The 23,384-nt window shown below is 26.6% G+C and overlaps 3 protein-coding genes across 12 annotated transcripts in view; 2 read left to right on the top strand and 1 right to left on the bottom strand.

The window, feature by feature from the left end:
• The window catches only part of polo (Serine/threonine-protein kinase polo), a 3,316-nt gene extending 1,894 nt beyond the window's left edge, over positions 1-1,422 (bottom strand). Inside the window, exons 1-4 of the mRNA XM_035862524.2 lie at positions 1,327-1,422; positions 486-710; positions 196-413; positions 1-105 (exon numbers count right to left, since the gene is read on the bottom strand). The exon at positions 1-105 is cut by the window's left edge and continues 191 nt beyond it. Coding sequence (XP_035718417.1) covers positions 1-105; positions 196-413; positions 486-710; positions 1,327-1,419 — 641 coding nt within the window. The 5' untranslated portion in view covers positions 1,420-1,422. The remainder of the gene's footprint in view (positions 106-195; positions 414-485; positions 711-1,326) is intronic.
• A 769-nt stretch (positions 1,423-2,191) lies between these two features.
• LOC118439888 (uncharacterized) lies at positions 2,192-13,101 on the top strand. Of its 8 annotated transcripts, XR_014982956.1 has the most exons (11): positions 2,192-2,351; positions 2,551-2,665; positions 2,803-2,943; positions 3,058-3,270; positions 3,348-3,533; positions 3,618-3,792; positions 3,893-4,007; positions 4,344-4,484; positions 5,157-5,198; positions 12,344-12,443; positions 12,887-13,100. XR_014982956.1 is itself a non-coding variant. In XM_085661281.1 (10 exons), the coding sequence occupies exons 2-10, from the start codon at positions 2,571-2,573 to the stop codon at positions 12,382-12,384; spliced, it is 1,149 nt and encodes a 382-aa protein (XP_085517407.1). In that variant the 5' UTR covers positions 2,192-2,351; positions 2,551-2,570; the 3' UTR covers positions 12,385-12,448. The 8 variants fall into 8 exon arrangements, 6 of the variants coding, with proteins under 6 accessions (XP_085517407.1, XP_035718028.1, XP_035718026.1 ...); XR_014982957.1 differs by lacking the exon at positions 4,344-4,484 and having other exon boundaries at positions 12,887-13,101; XM_085661281.1 differs by lacking the exon at positions 12,887-13,100 and having other exon boundaries at positions 12,344-12,448.
• A 1,213-nt stretch (positions 13,102-14,314) lies between these two features.
• On the top strand, positions 14,315-23,140 carry egr (TNF superfamily member 12 eiger). 3 transcript variants are annotated; one of them, XM_035862131.2, is made up of 6 exons: positions 14,315-14,444; positions 16,890-17,588; positions 20,279-21,009; positions 21,597-21,795; positions 22,081-22,437; positions 22,560-23,140. In XM_035862131.2, the coding sequence occupies exons 2-6, from the start codon at positions 17,214-17,216 to the stop codon at positions 22,761-22,763; spliced, it is 1,866 nt and encodes a 621-aa protein (XP_035718024.1). In that variant the 5' UTR covers positions 14,315-14,444; positions 16,890-17,213; the 3' UTR covers positions 22,764-23,140. The 3 variants fall into 3 exon arrangements, with proteins under 3 accessions (XP_035718024.1, XP_035718020.1, XP_085517416.1); XM_035862127.2 differs by having other exon boundaries at positions 14,353-14,689; XM_085661290.1 differs by lacking the exon at positions 14,315-14,444 and adding an exon at positions 15,072-15,409.
• The last annotated feature ends 244 nt before the right edge of the window (positions 23,141-23,384 follow it).

Raw genomic sequence — 23,384 nt, 5'->3', positions numbered from 1 at the left:
AAAGTATACATTATACAACCTATGCTCCACACGTCAACTTCATAAGAATGTCCTGCTTTAGTTAAAATTTCTGGAGCAATATAATTTGGCGTTCCACATAATGTTCTATAAAAAGTTGATACGTTATTCTCATTTATTATCAAACAATATTCTTTTTTTTTTTTTTGCTTTATATCAATAATCTTCAGCAATTACTTTTTTCTTTCTCCATCATGCTCCAATCGTGTCGCCAGTCCAAAGTCACCAATTTTAACTTGTAGATCATCATTTAAGAATAAATTACCTAATTTTAGATCTCTATGTATAATTCTATTTTGATGTAAATAATGTACACCTTCTAAAATTTGTTTCATATAATACCTAGTCTCACATTCTGAAAGTGCTTTTCTACGTTTATGTAGCTCCATCATTGACTAAAAAATAATTCTAAAGATATAAAAATTTGTCTAAATAATATCATTACAAAGGTATACCAATTAACTTACTCTTTTACGGCAAAGTTCAAGAATAATATAAATATTTTGTGCATCATCAAAAAAGCCATAAAATCCAACAATGTTTCTGTGATTTAAACTCTGATGTATTGCAATTTCTTGCGTCATTTTTTCCCTTTGATTACTTTTTGTCATTATCGATTTGGATACAATTTTTCCCGCAAAAACATGATGAGATTTTGATTCTCTGATTTCATAACATCTAGCAAATCCACCCTTTAAACGATAAAAACAAAATACTCTATTATAATATTATAAATATATTTCATATGTTTTAATTTTCAATAATAAATTAAATGTCTAATAACTTAGATCAAAATACATTTTTGGTTATTATATTTTATGAACATATTTTTTAAATTTTACAAAAATCATGCTACTTAATATAATAGAAATATTAAAGTATGAATTCAAGCCAATGAAATAAAAATTTGAATCCATAAAAGAACATACAACTTTCATACAATTTCATACAAACATACGTATAGCAACAGGTTGTTATTCACACATTACCTTCATTCACAATATGATACAGATCAAATTTTAATTATTGATAAAGTGCATAAATGTAGAATTATCAGATTGAAATAATTAGAACATTATTGAAATATGATATGCACATAAAGATCAAGATGAATCTTATTTAATGATTGTATGCAAATTAAACAAATAAAAAAAAAAAAAAAAAAGGTTGTTATGAAAACAATGTTTAATGTTTAAAGAACATAATAATAAAATGTGTGAAATTAACATATTAAAAAATTATAAAAATATTTCTATATTTTTAACGTAGTATATGGGATTCTTATGGTGACAAAAAAATTTTACTCACCTTACCAAAGAAACGACCTTTGAGATAACTTTTACCGGTATTAGAATCGTATATAACATCGGGAATAACGCACTCTTTTTCGTCTTTTGACATTTTTATGATTTTTTAGATATTTTATGTCGATATCAATATATAATGAAAGTTTATGTCTTAAGTTAAAGACGCTATTATTGATACAGTCTACAGAACAGGCAACACTTCCTGGCACAATATATCTTCCTAGAAAATTCAAACCGCTGTTTTCGTATTCCGGAAGGCAAGCAACGGACTCTGATGTTTAAATTAAAGAAATATATCCAATCGCCTGAGGCTTCGTTGTCATGTGACTATAACAGAAACCAAATAGAATCGAGTTAAGTGTATATATGACGTATTTTTTCCAAAATTATTAATGGTGCCATCTAGCATCCAACAGAATGTACTAACTTGTTTGATTCTACTTTATATCTATATTTATATACGTATATATATATATATACATATATATATATATCTATATATATATATACATATATTTGATGTTAAACATATGCAAATTAATTACAATGGTTTTTTTTGTTTATACTGTAATTATTATTCATTCTTAGTGTAATAATTTATAAGTATTAAGATGACTTTTCATGAGTTTCAAATTATTGGTTAGTTCCATCGTTTAAGGAATGGACAAATCCCTATATATTGATAAGTTGAGTTTAGTATAATTATAGTACAATGTCTATATTTATAATTATATAATAAAAAGTATAATATAATAGTAAATTTGTTTTCTTTCTTTAATATGTATATATATTCATTCATGAATTAATAATACAAGACATAATGTAAATTATATTATTCAGTTGAACGTTAATGAAAACGCTGCATGTATCTTGTATATCCGGCAAATTGGAACGCCAATTTGACTGGTATGTATGGTCGATGAATCTTTTTCCGGGAGCCGGCGTCCATTTTCCTTCTTGGTTTGTCTTTAGTTGGCGCGTTTCTTGTTTATAAAAAAGCTTCGATATTTATTTGTTATATAAAAAGTAAGTATTTCAATGATAAAATATATAAAAATGTTTCATTAATAACTTCTAGTAATATTATTCATATTCGATAAACGAATGTAAATTCCCTTGATAATGTTTTATTGGTTTCGTGTTTTCTGTATGGCGTCTATGTTGTAATTATTTTGTTTTCGTATCATTTTTATGTTTTAACTTTTTAAAAAATTTTATTTGAAAGTTTAAATACCGAAGGAAAAAATGGAAGGTGCGCCAAGTGGTAGGGGCGGTTTTAGAGGTCGCGGTGGACCTGGTGGACCGATGAGAGGACGCGGTGGCTTTGGAGATAGAGGAAGGTACAATTTAAATTTAATTATATATTTCATTTAACTATATTATCCTCGTAATAACGAATATGCTTATAGAATTGCTTCGCTTTAACATGAAACATTTTGTAAATATGATTAAAGTAATGTTTATATTTTTGTATTAGGGGTGGTCCACCTAGAGGAGGTAGTATGATGCGAGGTGGTCGCGGTAGTGGACCTGGAGGTGGAATGAGAGGTGGTCCACCAGGTATTAGAGGTAGAGGTGGTCCTCCAGGAAGAGGTGGACGCGGCCATTTTCCACCAGGGTAATGTCATAATAAATTTCTATATAAAAATAATATAAATGTATAATATTTAATGTTGAAAATATTAGATATTATGTAAAATTAAGATACTTTATACGAGGATATTGTTTTTAGAGGTCCTCCAGAACCTGGAATGGCTGGTGGTCCTGGTGGTGGCCCTCCGCCCCCAGGATTAGGTGGTCCACCAAGAGGAGGAAGTAGAGGAGGTGGAAGCAGTGGCTTTCGTGGTAGAGGGAGAGGAGATTTTGGTAGAGGAGATAGTCGTACTCCAAATAATAATTTCCGTGGACGTGGTGGTATGGACAGAGGAAGTCGTGGTAGTTCGAGGTAAAGTATTATGATTTTCTTTTTATCATAATATATTATATAATTCTTATTATTAATATTGACATAATTTATAATAGAGGTGGCTCGAGTAGAGGTGGTCCAGGTGGAAGAGGAGGTTTTGGAGATCGTGCTAATAGAGGTGGAAGAGGTGCACCGACGAAAAGAGCAGGTGGTCCACCGGGAGCAAGTGGTCCTTCGAAAAGACCAAGATTTGATCAGCCATCTTCACAACCTTCTAATGGTTATGCAACACAACCTCCAAAGTAAGGATTTATGATTTATAATAAATATCAAATGTTGATGAAATATAATCAACAAATAATATTATTTTATAATTTGTGATATAGTCAAGGTGGATATGGAGGAGGTGCAGGAAATGCATATGGTGGAGGTCAACAACAGCCACCACAGCAGCAACCAGTAGGATACGGTGGAGGTTATGGATCACAACAAGGTTATGCACAGTCATCATATCAAGGCTATGAAAGTTATCAACAGCCACCTGACTATGCACAAGCTGCGGTAAAAGAATTCTTTCATTTATAATATGATCATACATTTACAATAATGAAAATTTATATATCTGTATTAATAAAACTTAAACATAATACTTATTATATAGGGGTATCCACCATCGGCGCCACCTGATAATAGGTATGGAGGAGCTCCTGCTGTGCCAGCAACTGGAGCATTTAATACTGGTGATCCTTATAGTTATGGAAAGGCACCACCTTCAGGTTAATATAAATATACTTTGTATTAAATTTTTTTTTTACTTCAGCCATGCACGAGTGTTTTCGTTTTAGTGATGCTTCATTTTTATTAATGAACTTTGCTGCATTTTTAAATTAGTTATGCACGCATGCTTCTATGTACTCATATGTACATTTCCGTATTTGGTACATAAATTTTTATACCACTTATGAATCACATTTATTAATAATTTTGATTTCATTTGTAAATTCTAAAAATGTGATCCTATATATATATATATATATATATCTTATCTTTGTATGCTGATGAAGACATAGCTGCTTTTAATTGTAGATTAATATTACATAATACATGTACAGCTAGTTACCAGCAGGAGGCAGTAGCAGCTGCAGTTGCAGGGGGTGGGGGTCCGGGTTATGCTCCTGCTAACCCGTATGATGACCGATCTTCTAATGCTACCACCATGATCAACAGGGGTGGTTACTCTACGCAACCTTATGGTTAGTTCTTTCGTTCGATCATAATACTATTTTTTTTTTGTTTTCGTCGGTTTGATAAAAACTTATTCATTATATATCATTCGTATGTTTTGGGTTTCCACATAAAAAATATTTAACGTGAATCGATTCAGACGAGAAACATTGTTAATAATAATAATCATTATCAATGTAAAATATGATTATAATTATTATGAATATATAATTACCATTTTTTCAACTTTAAGTTAAGCCAGTGGGATATATAAATTATTGCGTTTTATTATTGTTACTATTTTAAATTAATTAAAATATATAAATGTATGAATATATTTTTTATATATACATACATACATACATATATGTGTATGTATGTGTATACATTTTATATATATATATATATATTTGTGTGTGTATATATATATATATATATATAAAGCATGAATAAAATTATATTCATTTGGATGCCAACACTGCAGCACTGCCTCCTGCCATTCTTCACAGCAACATTATTCTTTATCTTAATATCTTTTCATCAACAATTAATTAAAGAGAACATAAATGTATAATATATATTTAATTTATTATATTCGCATTCAATTACAGACTTTTTCTCGTCTGAGTCAAACTGAAATTATATTCTATAAGTGTTATCATTATAGAATTAGTTTAAGTTTATATTTTATGTGTTTACAGATTATCCAAATCAGGATGGAGTATACGGCAAACAGGATTATGGTAAGTACTGTTTAAAATTTTAAAACGTCGCATTAAAAAAAAAAAACAGTATTTTAGTATACGAGGTCAAGTCATTTTATTATGAAATAGATAGAAACTTATACAACAAATGAATAGGAATATATATTGCGAAATTTATATTTGGAAAAAAAAAGAACTATGAAAGGTAAAAGATATTAATTATGGAAAGAACGTATAATGAATTAATTGATATTTATGGAAACTTCATATATATATATATATATATATATATGAAAGCAATATGAACTGCTTTTCTGATTAGACATATATTATAAATATTTTTCTTAAAGCAATGAAAAATCATAAAAATTTTTACGAATTTCATACATCGATTTATAATCAATGATAGAAAAGTAAAAGTTATATACATTTTCATGAAGTAATAATGCGTATGTATGTTTTCTTTTATTAATCAATTATGATAATAAAAGCGTTAGGTATGAGAGATCGTCAGGCAAATCAATTAGAAATGATTTAATATACATTTAGGTGCCAATTGGTGGATCATAGCAATTAGAGAATATATTTCAGAATAAGTTTAATTGTTTCTTCAATTAACTTTATATGATTAAATATTCCTAATATATAGGTAAAATATAACAAAGGATTATTGCGCATGCACAGATAATATAAATGACAAATAAAGAAGTTTATTTAGGATCTATTAAAAGAACGAATAAATAGAAAAATTGATCGTTGATATATTTTTTATTATTATATACCATTTCTAATAATATACATATCTATATAGGCTTATTAATCATCTATGGTATATATAACGATAAAAATATTAAATATTGAATCAAATATAAAGCTATACTTTCAAAGTGATTGAACGGAGGAGCTATGGTTGTTTGCAGGTGGCAGTGCTGGTTACCAAAACGCCCAGTCTCAGCGACGTTATTAAATATTGCATACACAACTATTTAATTATAAACGTCAAATTCTTTTATAAATTCGAAACTTTGTCTAACGTGTGAAATACTTGGATACTAATAATTTATCAGTCAGAAATATAATATGGAATTTGACAGCAGTAAAATGGATATACTTTATAGGTATAAGAATTTTATCTGCGTTAAAAAGAAAAAAAAAAAAAAAGAAAAAATAAACAAGATGGTAAAGCATTATAGGAAAACGTTTTTCCTATCTTCATCGCGCTAATGGAAATTATGAAATGGCGCGAGAAGAACAAGAAGTTGTTCAATTATATGATTGAAAAGTATAAATGACAAGAGCGTTTTATACTTGACTAGCAGTATATAGTATCTACTATGTCATGTTTCGCTTACACAATTTTATAGGATTAAGTTTAGTTGCTGTACAGTCTTCTTCATTCACTTTGCGTATTGTAAAATAAAATCAATTGATAAAATCATTATTGTAACTGTAAGGGCAATGATGTCAAGTTTTTTTGTGAGAATGAGATTAACTTTTAAAGAAATTTAAATATGGAATTATTGAGAAATACAAAGCTCAACACGCATTATGTGTAAATCTATATTTCCATAGTGTATTCTATCTGTTTATTTAAAAGAACTATATAAATATAATTTTATTAGTTGATGGTACCTTTTTGTGCGATAATGCGTTATTTTTTTATTTGGGATTGTCTTAATGATAAAAAAAAAAAAAAACAAACAAACAAAAATTTAAATGTGACGAAATTTCCATTGTTATATGCGATTTTTAGGTTGATACATCATGATTCTGATTAATGATCTTAATGAATATGTATCTATCTCAATTAAAAATGAGAAAAAAAAACAAAATAGTATCGTTTTCATGGAAAAGACTCAGTGCTAAATTAATTTTTACACCTTAATAATAAAAATTAAGATATAATTAATAATGTCACACTGGCAGAGACAATCAAGGCATAAATTGTGAAAATTAACAAACAAATAAAGAAAATAACTCTCTAACAAAATTTCAAGAAAGGCAAAAAGGTGTGACTTGCTGTGATATTTGTGCATGCAAATTAGAAGAATTTGTCCCAGCCAATTGTGTCTCTAAATAGATATATATATATATATATATATATATATATATATATATATATATATACATATATATATATATGTGTATATATATATGTATATATATATATATATACACTCCCACACGTATATTAGGATTTGAAAATATTAATGAAAAGACAAGAAAAATTTATATTTATGTTTTATTTGTTATATAAAATAATAATTTAATCTACAACGAAACTGTATCAAAAGTTATTGTCGTATATAAATATATATATATATATATATATATATATATATATATATATGATATTGTGTATGTATATATATACATACATACATACATACATACATATATACATACATACATACATACATACATACATACATATATATCATTTTCATAGTAGTAGTATTGATTCAATATTGTAAGCAATAGAAGAAACATTGAAATGGAGAAACACAAAAAAATATCGTGCAAAAAGCAAATATTTTCATATTTATTATCTCCTCACCTTCGACACAAGATATACGGATCAAAGAAAATGAAAAGCTTGCGATGAAATGAAAACCAGCATCTGCCCTAGGAAATCATCAAAACGAATAAATTGGGCACCAGGTGTACACATTAAAATGTCCCCAGCTCAAATGAGCAGCATATAGACGTACAAGTAACGTAGGTATGAGCTTTTGTTAAAAATGATAATTAGATATTAATCACTATTATTATTTGGTAATAATAATAGTAATAATAATAATAATAATAATAATAATAATAATAATAATAATAATAATAGTAATAATAATAATATAATAATAATCATAATCTGTAGAAGTATTATTACTTTTTATTATAGAGATCAGTTAAAATGATTCTTTTGTTACACTTGAATGAGATTCACTAAAGCGCACATATAAATAATAATGACAAATAATAGGTATATCAAGATCTTGACAAAAAAACTAAGTTTATTTCACAGGCGTAACAGCAACCTGAGAAACTTAGAAAACAAATGAGAATGAAAGAATGAGAACCTTCCCTACATTACCACGAAGGAGATACCAATTCTGATTAAAAAAGAAAAAAAAAAAAAAGAAAGAAAAGAAAAAGAAAGAAAGAAAGAAAAAGCAAAAAAAATATAAAATACTTACGAATGACAATTAAACAGTCAAATTATAATTTGTCAAATGGCACAGGTACTATCGTATTTAAAATTGATTCGGTGATGTTAGCGATTTGTTATTAGTTTTTTAGTATCATTATATAAATATATATAATATACATACATATGTGTATATATATATATATATGTATGTATCTATATACATATATAATAGAGTTCTCATTTAATTTGGTAATTGTTAGAAATTTAAACTACAAAACAGTAAGGATATAATTTTGGCACATATTTTTTGTTTGACATACATATACATATATCTATATATATATATAGTATATATTTCTTTAAATATATAAAATATAAATTACTTATATATATATGTATATATATATATATGTATATATGTATGTATGTATAGATATAACGAATTTATGTGTAAATGTAGCACATCTTTGGCAATTTCGATAATAATAATGAAAAGTTTGAACCCAGAACAAAATAAAACAAAAACAAACAAAAAAATCGAAAAGAAAGCAAATCGATAAAAAAAAAGTGCAGTTAAGAAAAAGCAACAAAAAATTTCTAACGACGTGCGAACGTGCACCAATTGTGCGAATGTGTTGTAATTCGTAAATATTAAGAAAAAAAAAAACAAAAAAAAAACAAATACAAACAAATGCTCGACTAAGACCGCAACCCAAGCTGAGGTGAGTAAATATAAATAAATATTTATAAATTTTTCTGCAGAATTACAAATTATCATTAAATGGTATTCCCTAAAGGAGAATTAAATGTCGGACGAGTGTATGAATTAAATATCGATTTAAATATCTGCATCTATCGAGTGTAAAGTGGAACAATATTATTAATAGGCTATAAAAGTGAAGCGAAGAGAAGACAAGAGAGAGAAAGAGAGAGAGAACTATCTTTTTTGCATCGTTGCATTACAACGTATTTGAAAAAAAAAAAAATAAAACAAATATCGTTATGTGTAATACATAAATACACATAACATATATATATATATATATATATGTACCGCTTTATACACACGATACTTGCAGTCTAGCATGTAACAATTAGTTAGGTGATTATGATTAAGATCATAATTTGAACCAAATGACGATTAATATGATGTCCCATTTTTTTGAAAAAAAAAAAAAAAAGAAGAGAATAATAATAATTAAGAAATAAAAGAATCTTATAAATCATTAAGATTTCAGAGAGAATCGAGAGAGAGAGAGAGAGAGAGAGAGAGAGAGAGAGAGAGAGAGAGAGAGAGAAAGAGAGACAGAGAGAGAGAGAGAGAGAGAGAGAGAGAAAGAGAGAGAGAGAGAGAGCATAGGGAAGGAAACATCGATAAAAGGGTTGATCAATGTGTATCATTGACAACGTATAAAAGACATTTAAAATAAATTAAATGAATAACAATAATACGTCTTCTTCAAATAACAATTAAGAGAGCGCAATATAATGTTCTGTAAAAGTGATAAAAAAATTTTTCATTATTTTTAGATGTACTGTAATTATATATATACGCATATATATATATATATATATATATATACATATATAATGTTTATTGTTTCATATATTTTCTTATTTTTCTAATCTCATTATTGTTAATTTCTTTAGGTTGATAGCAGCTATGTTAAGTACAACATCGATGGACCTGAGTGCAACAATCGTGTCAACTGCCACATGACTGGCATCAACGTCAATGACCTTTTCTACATAAGGTCTCTGGAGGTGGTGAGTCTTATTAAAAAAAGGAAAAAAAAAGAAAAATAAAAACTTCCGCGTAAAAATTTAGAAAGGTATTGATATATAGTTTTATAATATTAATATTGTATTTTAATACATCTAATTTAAAACAGGTATATATATATATATATATATATATATATATACGAATTTTTTATTATACATATAAAAATTATTTTTTAATAAAATAAATATGTTTGTGCCATTCATGAATTTGTAAATTATTTTTAAATCATTATGAAAAAGAAAAACGATAATCCATAGTCATTCGTTCTCTATATAAAATGTATATAGAAGGGTGTTCGATATAAATTAAAATAAAAAAAAAAAAAAGAACAAGATGAATGAAATAAATTTATATATTAAAATAATATATATATTTTTTTAATATAATATTGATCAAACATACAATATATATATATATTTATTTATTTTTATATTAAATATCTTTCGACTTGGGGGGGGGGAGGGTGAATGTAAAAGAAAGGAAACAAAAATTAATGAACATTCTTCGAATTCACGATGGATGATGGATTTATTAGTGAAAATTTAACAATTGAATGCGCGTAGAAAATTATTCGTGAGATTCTTTAAGTGCTCGGCACTAAGCATGGAGAAAGGCTGAATTAAATAACTAGTAGTGTTCAACTTAACGTTCCGTCTCGTCAAACGTAAATTGTTCTAGATAAAGAGTATGTCTTCTTACCCTGTTCTTCTTCCTACACACAGTTGGTTGGCGCGTGAGAAATTTAATTATGTAGTTCAACACGTGAAAGATATACGACGTGTGATCGAGAACGTTATCACCGACAAATTTTTGTTGGTAACGCATCATTAATTCTAAAAGAAAAGTCACGTTTTGTTTCCTACGTCGAATCGATTTCGAATGTGTATGTATATATATATACTACAGTAAATTGCAAATGGCCGATCAATGGATGTTCATTTATAATTTTTAAATTACATTATTTGTCGTAATATTGCAATTATAATAAAATTTAATATAATTCTATATGTAAAACGATGCATACATATGTGTTTGCAACAATTAAGTTTTTTATTTAATTAAAATAAAGAAAATTATAACAATATTTTCTTTTTTTTTTTCAGTATTTAATAAATAATCAGTAAAATATTGTTATCTCATATGTGAATTTTTAATAAAAAAAAAAAAAAAAATCAAATCAATGCTAATTAAATATATTATATACATAAATTGTTTTTCATTGTAACAATTTATCGATTATATTTGTTTTTTTTTTTTGTTTATTATTTATTAAGTAATTACAACAATAATTGTAAAATTATAACATAAATATATTTAATGCGTAATTTAATGTGTGTGTGTGTGTGTGTGAAGAAATTTTCTTTTCTTTTTATTGAATATCTTAAATAAAAATATAAAAGAGTAAACAAAATTGTACTTTTACGTAATAGCTTATAGATAGTATTATATATATATCTCTTTTCTTTTTTTTTTCTTTTTTACGATTTATTCTATTCCTTTTTTTTTAAGAACATACGTCATATATAATCTGTCTGTTTATCGCAAATGTGCCATAAAAATCTTACATTAGAATGTACATATATATATATATATATATATATATATATATATATATAAATACTTATATACATATATATTATCAATACATAGGTATATCGAAGTTACGTGTAAAAACTTTTGAATATTATTTTAAAGAGAATAAAATTTTCAAAATAACGTGATAAAAGTAATCGAATAAATTATTTTCTATGATATAATTTTAATGGAATATCAAGACCAATAATATAACATTCTTTCGCCGAATTTGATATTTACAAAGAATTCTTTGATGAAAGGCAGTGAGTAATTTAAGACTTTATTAATTGAGTTCACAATTCATACGTAAGAAAGACTTGTCCTCGTGCTACAATGTCAAGACGATAATTAATCGATGCGTTACAATTGTCTAAACATAAGATATTATTATATAACATAAATTAAAATCTCTTGTTATATTTATTCTAATATATTATCTTATATTTATTATTCATTATATACATATATATATATATATATATATATACAATATAATTATTATAAATAATATATATATATATATGTATGTATGTATGTGTATATGTGTATATAAATATTAATTATAATTGAATTTCATACGTGACATCACAAGAAAATAATTTAACTCTTTGCTCATAATCTCTCGTATCATTTTCTATGTGGTTAGTGTAACACAGCTGGCCGTACATGTTCCAGGAAAGGTCCTTCATCATGGAATTTTATCATCGACCGAATGATGTCATCGCTGGTCAGCACCTATTGAGAAATACAACTTCTATTTGGCATTAACGAAAACGTAATCAATCCGATTGTCATTTCTTTTCTGTTTTCTTTTTCGAACAAATTACCTTCTCATTATCATATTAGATAAGCCTTGACATCTGTTACGAATGATTATTACAAAGAAACATTCATAACGAATGAAAATATTCGAAAAATTAATCGAATTGATGGATACATATATATATATATATATATGTATGTATGTATCTATCCATCAATTATATCCAACGTATATATATATCGTCATGATCGATGGATCTTGATGTGACCGTGATCATGGTGTTAATGTCTTTCGATATTTTTCTTTTCTTTTTTTCTTTTTCCTTTCTATTTTTATTTATTTTATTTTATTTTATTTTATTTTTGTATTATTTTTTATTTTTTATTTTTTATTTTTTATTATTATTATTATATTTTTTTTTTCTTTTTTTTTTTTTTTATATTCTCTTTATTCAGATTATGCGAAATCCGAGAAGAGCTTTCATGATATAACTGTAACCGAAGACGTAACAACGAGGATTACATCACGATCAACTTCTCGTTATTGCAGGTGTGGATAGATTGCTATAACTCTGTTCGTCGGGTTATCGTGGTATTGCAATTTGATTCGTTTCTGTGATAGTTCTTATAATTAGTACTTTAATACAAGGAGACAATCAAAATGAAGAGCGATTTTTTTTTTATATATATATATATATATAGTTCCGTACTTTTTATACATTAGTATATAATTTGTTTACGTTTACAAAATAAGAGAAAGTGTGCGTTAATGAAAAAATTTAACGTTTCGTTTTCGATCATCGAAATTGATTCGTCTTTGCTAATATAAAGACTTTTTTGTTCTGTTTCTTTTCTTTCTCTTTTTTGTTTTTAAATAAAAAGAAAAAAAAAGAAAAAGAAAAATGATGCGAATAATTATATAAATAAAAATGTATCATAATTAAAAAATAAGAAATTAAAAAGTTTATTATTATTATTATTATTATTATTATTATTATTATTATTATTATTAAAGAAAAATGATCAACAATTTTCTATTATTATTATATAGAAATATATAAGCGAATAATGTTCAATGATAAATTTCTTGTGTTGTGCCGATAAGCAATGTGTCAGAATTTTTAATATTTTATTTTTTAAATAATAATAAGAAACAAAAACAAAAAAATAACATATTTAATATACTTTGGTGGTGTAAAATAAAAGAACAATTTTTTAATTGATAAAATTTAATGTACTGTATTATTGGATTGATCGATAAAAAAAAAAAAAAAGAAAAGAAAATCAAGTAAAATATCTTAACGTCATTTACGAGGTTATTATTAATCGAATCAGTATTTTTCAATCGGTATATTAAATAAATGATCAGTATTTATGATAAAACATCAATGCGTAATATAAAAACGTACGGTATTATACATCGATCGATGCGCAAACTTTGCGATGTTTTGAAATTTTTTTCAATATCTTAAAAAAGATAAAATCAGTATATATAATTAATTCGAATAAACGCGCACACGTACCGAAGGTATAAAAATAAAATTTTAAACGTAATGACTTATACCGAGTGTTATTTATTTTACAAAAATGCTTGTCGCTAATCAATTAAAAAAAAAAAAGAAAAAAAAAAAAGAAATACTTACCAAACAAAAAGAAAATACATTCGCAATGTATTGACGCGATCTAATGTAAATTTTTTTACGATTCTAACGCTCGAAATGAAAAGAAAAAAGAGAGAGAGAGAGAGAAACAAAAAAAAATAAAAAGAAAATAAAGAGAAAAAGATGGGAGATATTTAAGCGATATAGATAATAATGGTGTCCTGAAAGTCATCAGCAATAATGTCGAAGAAGAGTTGAAAGACGCCAAGCCGGTGATAAACGGTCTCCTCTCTCGTATATGCTCGTAGTCGATCGTTAAGTCAGTTCTTTCGAGTTGCTCGAAGACGTCGGTTGTGACGCAGTTTATCGTTTTCGTTGTTTAGTGCACCGTTCTTCCACAATCATCTTAAAACGTCGGGGAACGTGTCCAATCGTTTTATTTCTTTTCTTCTGCTCTTTTTTTTCGTTTTTTTTTTTTTTTTTTTCCTTTGCTTCTAAATATTTTCATCCTCGACCAACATTTTCATAATCTTTCCTCTTCTTTTCTCTTTACCTTTTCTTCTTCTTCTTCTTCTTCTTCTTTTTCATTTTTTTCTTTTTCCCCTCCGGTAATGTACGTTCGCAATTGTACTTGGTGGATGCGTGAATTTGACAAAAGGTTTTTGATCACCTAATTTGTTGTTGTTGTTGTTGTTGTTGTTGTTATTGTTGTTGTTATTATTATTATTGTTATTATTGTTATCGTTATTTCATCGTCCTCTTGTTTTAAAAATGTTATCGTCGAACTAGGAAGGAAAAATTTTCTCCTGTTATTTTCTTTTTCTTTCTTTTCTTTTTGGGGGGGGGGGAGGGAGGGAGGGGCGAATAATTGAGAGACGTAATCGAACAAGAATATTGTAAATTTAATTATTTTTGTTCTTTTCTGTTGATTTTCTTTATTGATATTTACTGATCGTTCCTTTTTTTTTTTTTTTTTTTTTTTTCTTTTTTTTTTTATATGTAAACATTTCTCTGTACCACTTGAATTAATTGAAGACAAAATATCGAATAAAATCATTTGTTACTTTATAATATTAATTTTGTTTTTTTTTTTTTTTCCATAGTGTTATCGGTCCTTTTTTTTTCTTCTTCTTTGCGGCCAATTTATTTGTACTTCTTTTTTTGGCTTTTCTCTCTTTTTTTTCTTTTTTTATCGAACGATTGCAACAGCAGGTCGGGCAGGTCGGTCGAATTTGTGAGATAAAAATCGATCCTGGGTTAGTGGGTTCTAAATAAGAAAGAAGAGAACGAAGGGTCGAGAGACAAAAAGAGAAAGAGAGAGAGAGAAAGAAAGAAGAGGACGAAGGGAGGAAGGACTGTGGTTGCCTCGACCTCTCAGGTGTATATATCTATAAGCTGGTTCGTCTTTTTATTTTTCTTTGCCGTCGGTCCTCTCTCCAGGAACCGGGAGAAGAAAAAACCTACCTAACAGGTTTTAAAGGGGGACAGGATCGGTGTACCAGACATTTAACGTTTCGGTGCATCGTAAATCTTCGAATAGGATTTTCGATTTATTTTTATCAAATTTTGCTTATCTTTTTCTTTTTGTCTTTCCTTTCGTTTTTTTTCCCCTTCTTTTTCTTTTTTTTTGATCTTCGCTCGGATTCTCACTCTCTAGAGAAATTTGTTCATTGTCTTGGAAATTATTTTCTCCTTTTCCTTTTCTCGTCTCTTCCCACTCTTTAATCGCAATTAATTTATTAGATTTATTTCGAAGGACGAACGTCCAAATCTTGACCAACATTAATTATTACTCATGAATATGTCCCTGAGTTTTTAATACTCCTTTATTGACCAATATTCTAATACTAATAACATTGGAGCTGTATGGTGTGATATTGGGAGGGGAGAGAAATATTGAGGATATATTATTGTTTATTTAGATATGGAATATTACAAATTTTGAAATTATTTATCAGCCAATCCAATAATGTTTACGTTGAATCGATACTAAATTTGTTTCAATGTTTACTAAAAAAAAAAATAATACCGTGCTTTCTATTTAATTATAAAATATTAACGATTTCGACATTGCTTATTATCCAATCGAATTGCAATTATTATTAGGTTCTATTAATTTAAAAAAAAAAAAAAAAAGAAAAACCATTTAAATTCGTTACAAGATACTCAAAAAATATATCGCTTTCTTTGTTCGTTTTATAGATCTCTAAAATAATAAGAATTATGAAATTATATATTGTCCAATCTAATTGCAGTTAGATAGCATCGGCATAAAAAAATTTATTAGAATTTGTAGTAAAAAAAAAAAAAAAAAAAAAAAAAAAAGAAAAAAAAGGAAAAAAAAAAGAAAGAAAGAAAACAAATACTCTGCTGTCACAATATTTATTATATTCATTATATTTTTCTAATCGTCAAAAGGCAGAGTCTTCCGACCTTCGTCCATTCCTTCCAAAAATAAATCTCTCGAAGAGTAAACACAAGTAAAAAGAAAAAGAAAAAAAATGTGAAGGAATAATGACAGAACGTATATTTATCAGCTTTTATTTTCCCCATTATTATTATATTACGACGAGTAAGATCGTAATAACTATCTGCGAAATGCGTCGAACAAAAGCATTGTTCTATCTTCCTCGCGTGATTAACGTTTCGTCCTTAAAAGTGCAGGTAGATCGTACGAATGCATCCGTCGACCTTAAATGCATACGTACATACATACATATACATAAATACATACATATATATATATATATATATATATATGTATACATATATACATATATAGATGCATGCACATATAAAAAATCTCTGATTCAATATCTCTTATCTCTCTGATAGATTTTTTTTTGCTTCTTATTTAGATGATCCAGGTATACTGATCTAATAAATCAGATTTTTTCATCTTCGAAGCACGCAAGATAAGACCGAAACAAAAATTTTTATTATTATGATTACGTGGATTGGTGAGACCTAACGAAACAAAAGAAAAAAAAAAAACGAAGAAGAGATTAATGACAATTATCACGACTATCGTAAAAATGCAATGACAAGAAACAAATGATTTATAATTGATTCGATCTAGTGATATATTATTATAATCCCTAGTGGAGAGATAGATAAGATAATCTAGTGATCTAGTTTGGTTAGTTAACAGAAAAAAAAAATATATATATATATATACGAAAATGACTACTGTCTTGTCCGATGAGGATGGCGGGGGTGGGAACGCTATGAAATTGAAACAAAAACTTTTGAATCGTTCGAATGTAAAGGAAGAAACGCGTTCCTTTTTAAACTTTTCACGTGAAAACTTGAGTATATCGCAGGCTGATTTGGAACGGGGCTTTAACAAACAACGTTTCAGACCAAACAAATATACTGTATTAAGTACAGTCGCATTGTTAATAGCACTTTTATGTCTCGCTTTGGAAACATGGAAATTACGTTGTTCGTTGGTCAATTCTCGTGAGATCGAAGAATTGAAAAGAGATGTTAAAAGTCTAAAACATAGATTTTTACAACAAGATCTTTTGGACGAATTGAAAGCATTCGAGGAACAGGTAAGATTCAACAAATTCATTATTTTATTAATTACATTTATATATATATATATATATATATATATATATATATATATTATTTATGTTTATAGGATTTTATAACTCGACTATTAAAAAAAAAAATTAATTTAAAAAAATCTTGTTAAATAATATATATATATATATATATATTTTTTTTTTTGCCTTTTCTCTCTCTCACGCTTTCTCTTTCTCACATACACACATACATGTATACAAATATAAAAGAATTAATTATTTACGTTTATAAGACTGTTTAGCTTGATTATTTGATAAGTAATCGTATTGTAAACAGTTTTGTTTGATAATATGATATTATTCTCTATTTTTATATTTGTTCTTTATTTTCTCTCTCTCTCTGTCTTTCTCTCTATCTGTCTTTCACTCAGACAGAAATCAATGATTCTATTACGAAAGGCATTGACAATAATAGATTTTTATTTGTAACGGAGATTACTGATATTAGATACGGCAGAGTATATATATATATACATATATATATATATATATATATATATATATATATATATATACATATTATGTGTGTGTGTATGAGTACGTAAACAAACCGGTTTTTTCTAAGAACGGCAAACTCGTCGAGAATTTCAATGAAAACTTCTATAAATTTCCTTGTATATTATATTGAATCTTATCTCCATAAGAAAACAACAATAATAATAATAATAATAATAATAATAATAATAATAATAATAATAATAATAAAGATTTCCTCTTTCGTACATTTGCATTACTTAGATTAAAATCTAACGTGATAAAGTATTCTCGTTGAAATGTCATTTCGTTTAATTACGTAAATTACGTTTATAATTTTTGAGAAAATAAATTTCACGGACTTATACGTACATGGTCATATTATTGCTAATTCATACGAACTTAAAAGTTTGATGATAAAGTTTGAACAAAATATTAGAAAAAAAAAAGAGAAGAAAAAGAAATTTATTATTATTATAATATAGTAAATTATAATAACTCACATAATTCCCCTTGGAATAATGAAAATTTGTGGTTTAGAATTATAACATTAAATAAGTATAAACGTCGTAAAGTTTCAAGTAATTTCTATTTCTTATCTTTGGATCCTTCGTGTGGTATGAGATAAAGATAAAAGATTAGATACATTTTTGTAAATAGAAAGTGATAATTATAATTCCATTCTGAAAGATTGTGAAAAAGAATAAGGAATTATTTTTTTTTTAATCGAATCAATTTGGACATTCGATGAATTTTTTATCTCTCTTCGTTCTTCGTTCAAACAAGTTAATAAATATAAACATGAGAGAAAAGAAAAAATATTAAAAAAAAAGAAAAAAGAAAAAAAAAGGAATAAAAGAGAAATAAAGGTTATCGTTTAATTCTAACGCGTTAGACGATAAAGTTTGCGTTGGTGTTACATTTGCAAGTAGAGTTCAACGATCAATGAACTCGGATTTCCGCGTAATTAAATTTGATGAACGTGATTTTAATGTTTAGAATTGTCCATACTTATACGCATTAATTATTATTACATTTCGTTACTTCATTCATATTTATTACGAATAAATTCATATTATATCGAATAATTTGAAATATATATCATTTGTCGTTTTATTCATATTTATTTAATAATAATTAAATATTTCTTTTTCTTTTTCGTTTTCGTTTTTTTTTTCTTTTTTTTTTATATATATATATATAAACTTATTTCGTTCCTATCGAAAATTAGATTGGAATGGTTTTAAAGATATTAAATTTTTTTTTCAAAAGAAAGAAAAAAAAAAGAAAAATGATTAATTAATCATTAGAGATTCTTTAAATAATATTCAACAATACAATTATCAGATATTTATATATGATATATATATATATATATATATATATATAAACGGTATATATGTATCTATAAATAAACATACTTGTTCGAGTAATGTAAAACAAGTTGATTGATAATATTATCGCAATTGAATAATTCATACTGAGAACTAATACGTAGCGTATGATTTATCATAGAATTAATATTTATATACATATAGAGAATATCGTTGATATTTATCAAAATGAGATCTATCGGGATATAACTTTTGAGATACGTTTAAATTTCAAAATAATTTTTATTTGAATTAATTTATTAACAAAAGAAAAAAAAATCAACAACAACAATGTAAATAACATAATAATCTATTAAAATAATAATATAAAAGATTAATATCAAAGAATGCATTTATCTACATACATGCATATGCATAGTGTATCAAAAGTATAAATAGTAGATAGTAATAAAATGATAAAATACGTGTAATAATATGTAATAATAAAAAAGAAAAGTGATATATGAAATAATATAATATAAAAGTATAAGAAATAAAATATGATAAATAAAAAGCAATGATATAAAGTAAATAAAAACAAAAAAAAAAAAAGTAAAGAAAAAAAAATCTAAACAAGTATAAATAATTAAATTTAAAGAAGTATAAATAATATCAATTATAAAATGATACGATGATTTCTTATATTACGTAATGTGTAATAATAGAAATAAAATATGATAATAAAGAATGATAATATAAATGTAAATCAGCAAAAAAAAAAGAAAAAAAGAAAGAAGAAGAGAGAAAGAAAAAAAAGAGAAATGTAAACAACAGATATAAATAATTCAATATTGATCGTTGTTACAGCTTTATGCCGGAGAATCTGCAGACGAGGAAGATCCAGGTGAGGTGGATATCGATAACGCAGAATACGATTCGAATTACGATGACGAGTCTTCATCCTCGTCATCATCGTCGTCATTGTCGTCTTCCTCGTCCTCGTCATCGTCGTCGTCGTCGTCATCGTCGTCACACGATTATTCCAGTGATTATCGCACCTTATCCATTATTTCAAAGAACTCCGACATCTCTAAAGGATTGACTACTAAGTCAACAATAACAAAAACAAAAACAACGACGTCAACGTCAACGTCAAAATCAATGTCTACCGATTTCGAATCGACGTCCACTCAGGATCCTGTTTCGGATAAGGCATTGGTTGAATTATTTGCCGCATTAAGGAAAGCCGAAGCTAAGCAAGGTGAAAAATTTGAAAAAAATGTCCGCGAAAGTCATCGTAATCTTGAACGTGAACGTTTCGAGAACGTTGATTTACTCGCGAACAACGAGGACAATATAAAAGAAAGATTCGACGATGATCTTCGTAATAAGGAAAAAAATCTTGACGCCGTTGATCTCGATCCGATCAAAAGGAAAAGATCGATAAGGGAGGAAAATCATTCGGACGATGGTGCCGTTACGAATAGAACTTCACGTCAAAGAAATCAAACTCAAAGAAAAATTGGATCGTCGAGGCATCGTTTTCATAACAACGATGATTCTGGAAAAATAGCGATTAATGATCGTTCTTTGCCCGAGTGAGTAAAGATTTTATTTAGTATGTTTTTTGTTTTTTTGTTTTTCTTTCTTTCTTTCTTTCTTTCTTTCTCATCCATCTACTTCATTGATTGATTTAAGGAAATAATAGTCATTGTTATTATTATTAACACGTAATTATGTATCAACTTGAGCTAGATTTTTATTAAATATTTTGTTGAATTTTTTCTTTTTTTCGATATTTGAAAAATAGTTCATCGTAAAAATATTAATTTATAAATATTTATAAAATAATTCTTTTTATAAATTTTTAAAAATAATTATATAAATTATTTGCTCCTTTCATACCTACTGATCTATCATTCTTCCTTGATTATTATTATTATTATTATTATTATTATTATTATTATTATTATTATTATTATTATTATTATTATTATTAATTATTGCAATTATTATTATTATTATTATTATTGATAATAATTGTACGTTGATACATGAAATAGTTCGAAATAATTTAAAGAAATATATGAATGAAGTATAACTCGAGATGTATTTTCTATTTCTTTCTAAACTCTTGAAAAATAATAATATAAATATTTTGTGCTTATTCAATTTATACCTTTAGATCAATCATTTCCTCGGAAAGACATCCTCCAAAGAAATTTAACTCCCACACGCATCCGGAAACGTCTCGGGCATTTCCTTCGAGTCGCTACAATGACGATAATTTAAGCGACGAAATTGCTCGATCAATTCTGCAGCCTGATGAAGGAGAAAAGGATTATACAGATCGAGCCAATTGGAAACAAGCTCACGACAATATGGTAAATCGCAACAAAAAAAAACGTACAAACGATATCTTCGATTGAATAAGATAAATAAATAAGAAGAAGAAAAAAAAAAGAAGAAGAAAGAAGAAACGTTCGATCGGATTTATTTTTAATTAAAAGATCAATTGAATAATTGATTAGGAAATTTCATTTCTCTCGTTTTTTTTTCTTTCTTTCTTTCTTTTTTTTTTTCTTTTCATCATTAAATAATAAAATAAAGAAATAAAGAAATAAAACAAAACAAAAAAAAGTAAATAAATAATATAATAAATTTTCTAGGAGATCTCAAACGTTTCTAAAGGATTACGTCGAGCAGTTAATAGACGTCATTTGAGAGCACCTCGTCAGGTTTGTGCAATACATTATGGCGCCGATAGCATATTATTCTCTGAAGATGATGAACATACCGGTAATGGCCGAGCTCGTCATGGAAATGGTATCTTCAAAGCTTGGAGACCAAGCGACTGGGTATCAGATTTAGGGATGAATAAATATTTTGCTTTAGCCAATGACGGTAAACTCACTGTCCACGAGCCTGGATTATATTTGGTTTATGCACAAATTCATTATTTGGATGAACACGATGAAAATGGTTTTCATTTATTGATAAACAACAGGCCATTGTTTCAATGCACGGTAATTGCTGTGCAATTGAAATTTAAAATTAAATTAAATCAAAACAATCGAATATAAAAATTAATTTTCGTTTTTTCTCGTTTCTTTTTTTTTTTTTTTTTTTTTTCTTTTTATTCTTTTAGATCTTCAGTCCGAGCGTTGGTCACAAAAGTCGATCTTGTTTCTCGGCACAGGTGACCATTCTTCAAGCTGGAGACATTTTGATTCTTAAAGACATTGGTATAGATAGATATACACTTTTTCAACACGACAAGAGTTTCTTTGGTTTAGTTAAATTAGGCGAGTCCAGACAGCAAAGGCATCCATCAACACAATTACCACCATAGTGATGATATGAACGTCTTATCGTCGTTTTTAAAATTATATTTAGATCAATGTAAAATCAACGGGACGTATCCCCGTTCTTGTTTTTTCTTTTCTTTTTTTGTTTTTCATGAAAAAGAATGTAATGTACATACATAGACATAATTTGTTTGATAGAGTTTTCTTCTTTTCTTTTTTTAATTTTTTTTTTAATTTTTTTTTTTTTTCTATAATTGCTCATGATTTCATGCTACGTCAACATTTCTTTCATCCATTTCTAACGCATAACTTTTATATACATACCACGTATACATGTAATTTCATTATATATATATATATTTTTTTTTTTTTCCGACAGTATTTCGATATAACGCGTTTGATGTTTATTTTACAATATAATTATAATAAAATGGTATGTAATGTTCATCAATAATATCTTTGTTACAATTTCGTTATTATATATTAATGAGCTTTTATTAATAGCTTTATGATAATTACATCAAACGCAATGATACGAGTGTAAATAATATTTTATATTTTGTTATTAAAATAAATAATACACAAGTACTATGTTTTATAATACTTGTCACTGCCCCCCTCACACACACACACACACACACACACACACACACACACACTCAAAT

The sequence above is a fragment of the Vespa mandarinia genome, chromosome 14, assembly GCF_050613455.1.
Source record: "Vespa mandarinia isolate Hongniang chromosome 14, ASM5061345v1, whole genome shotgun sequence".
NCBI classification, from domain to species: Eukaryota; Metazoa; Arthropoda; class Insecta; order Hymenoptera; family Vespidae; genus Vespa; species Vespa mandarinia.
Note: the sequence above shows the minus strand (reverse complement) of the source record. Positions and strands in the feature narration are given on the sequence as shown.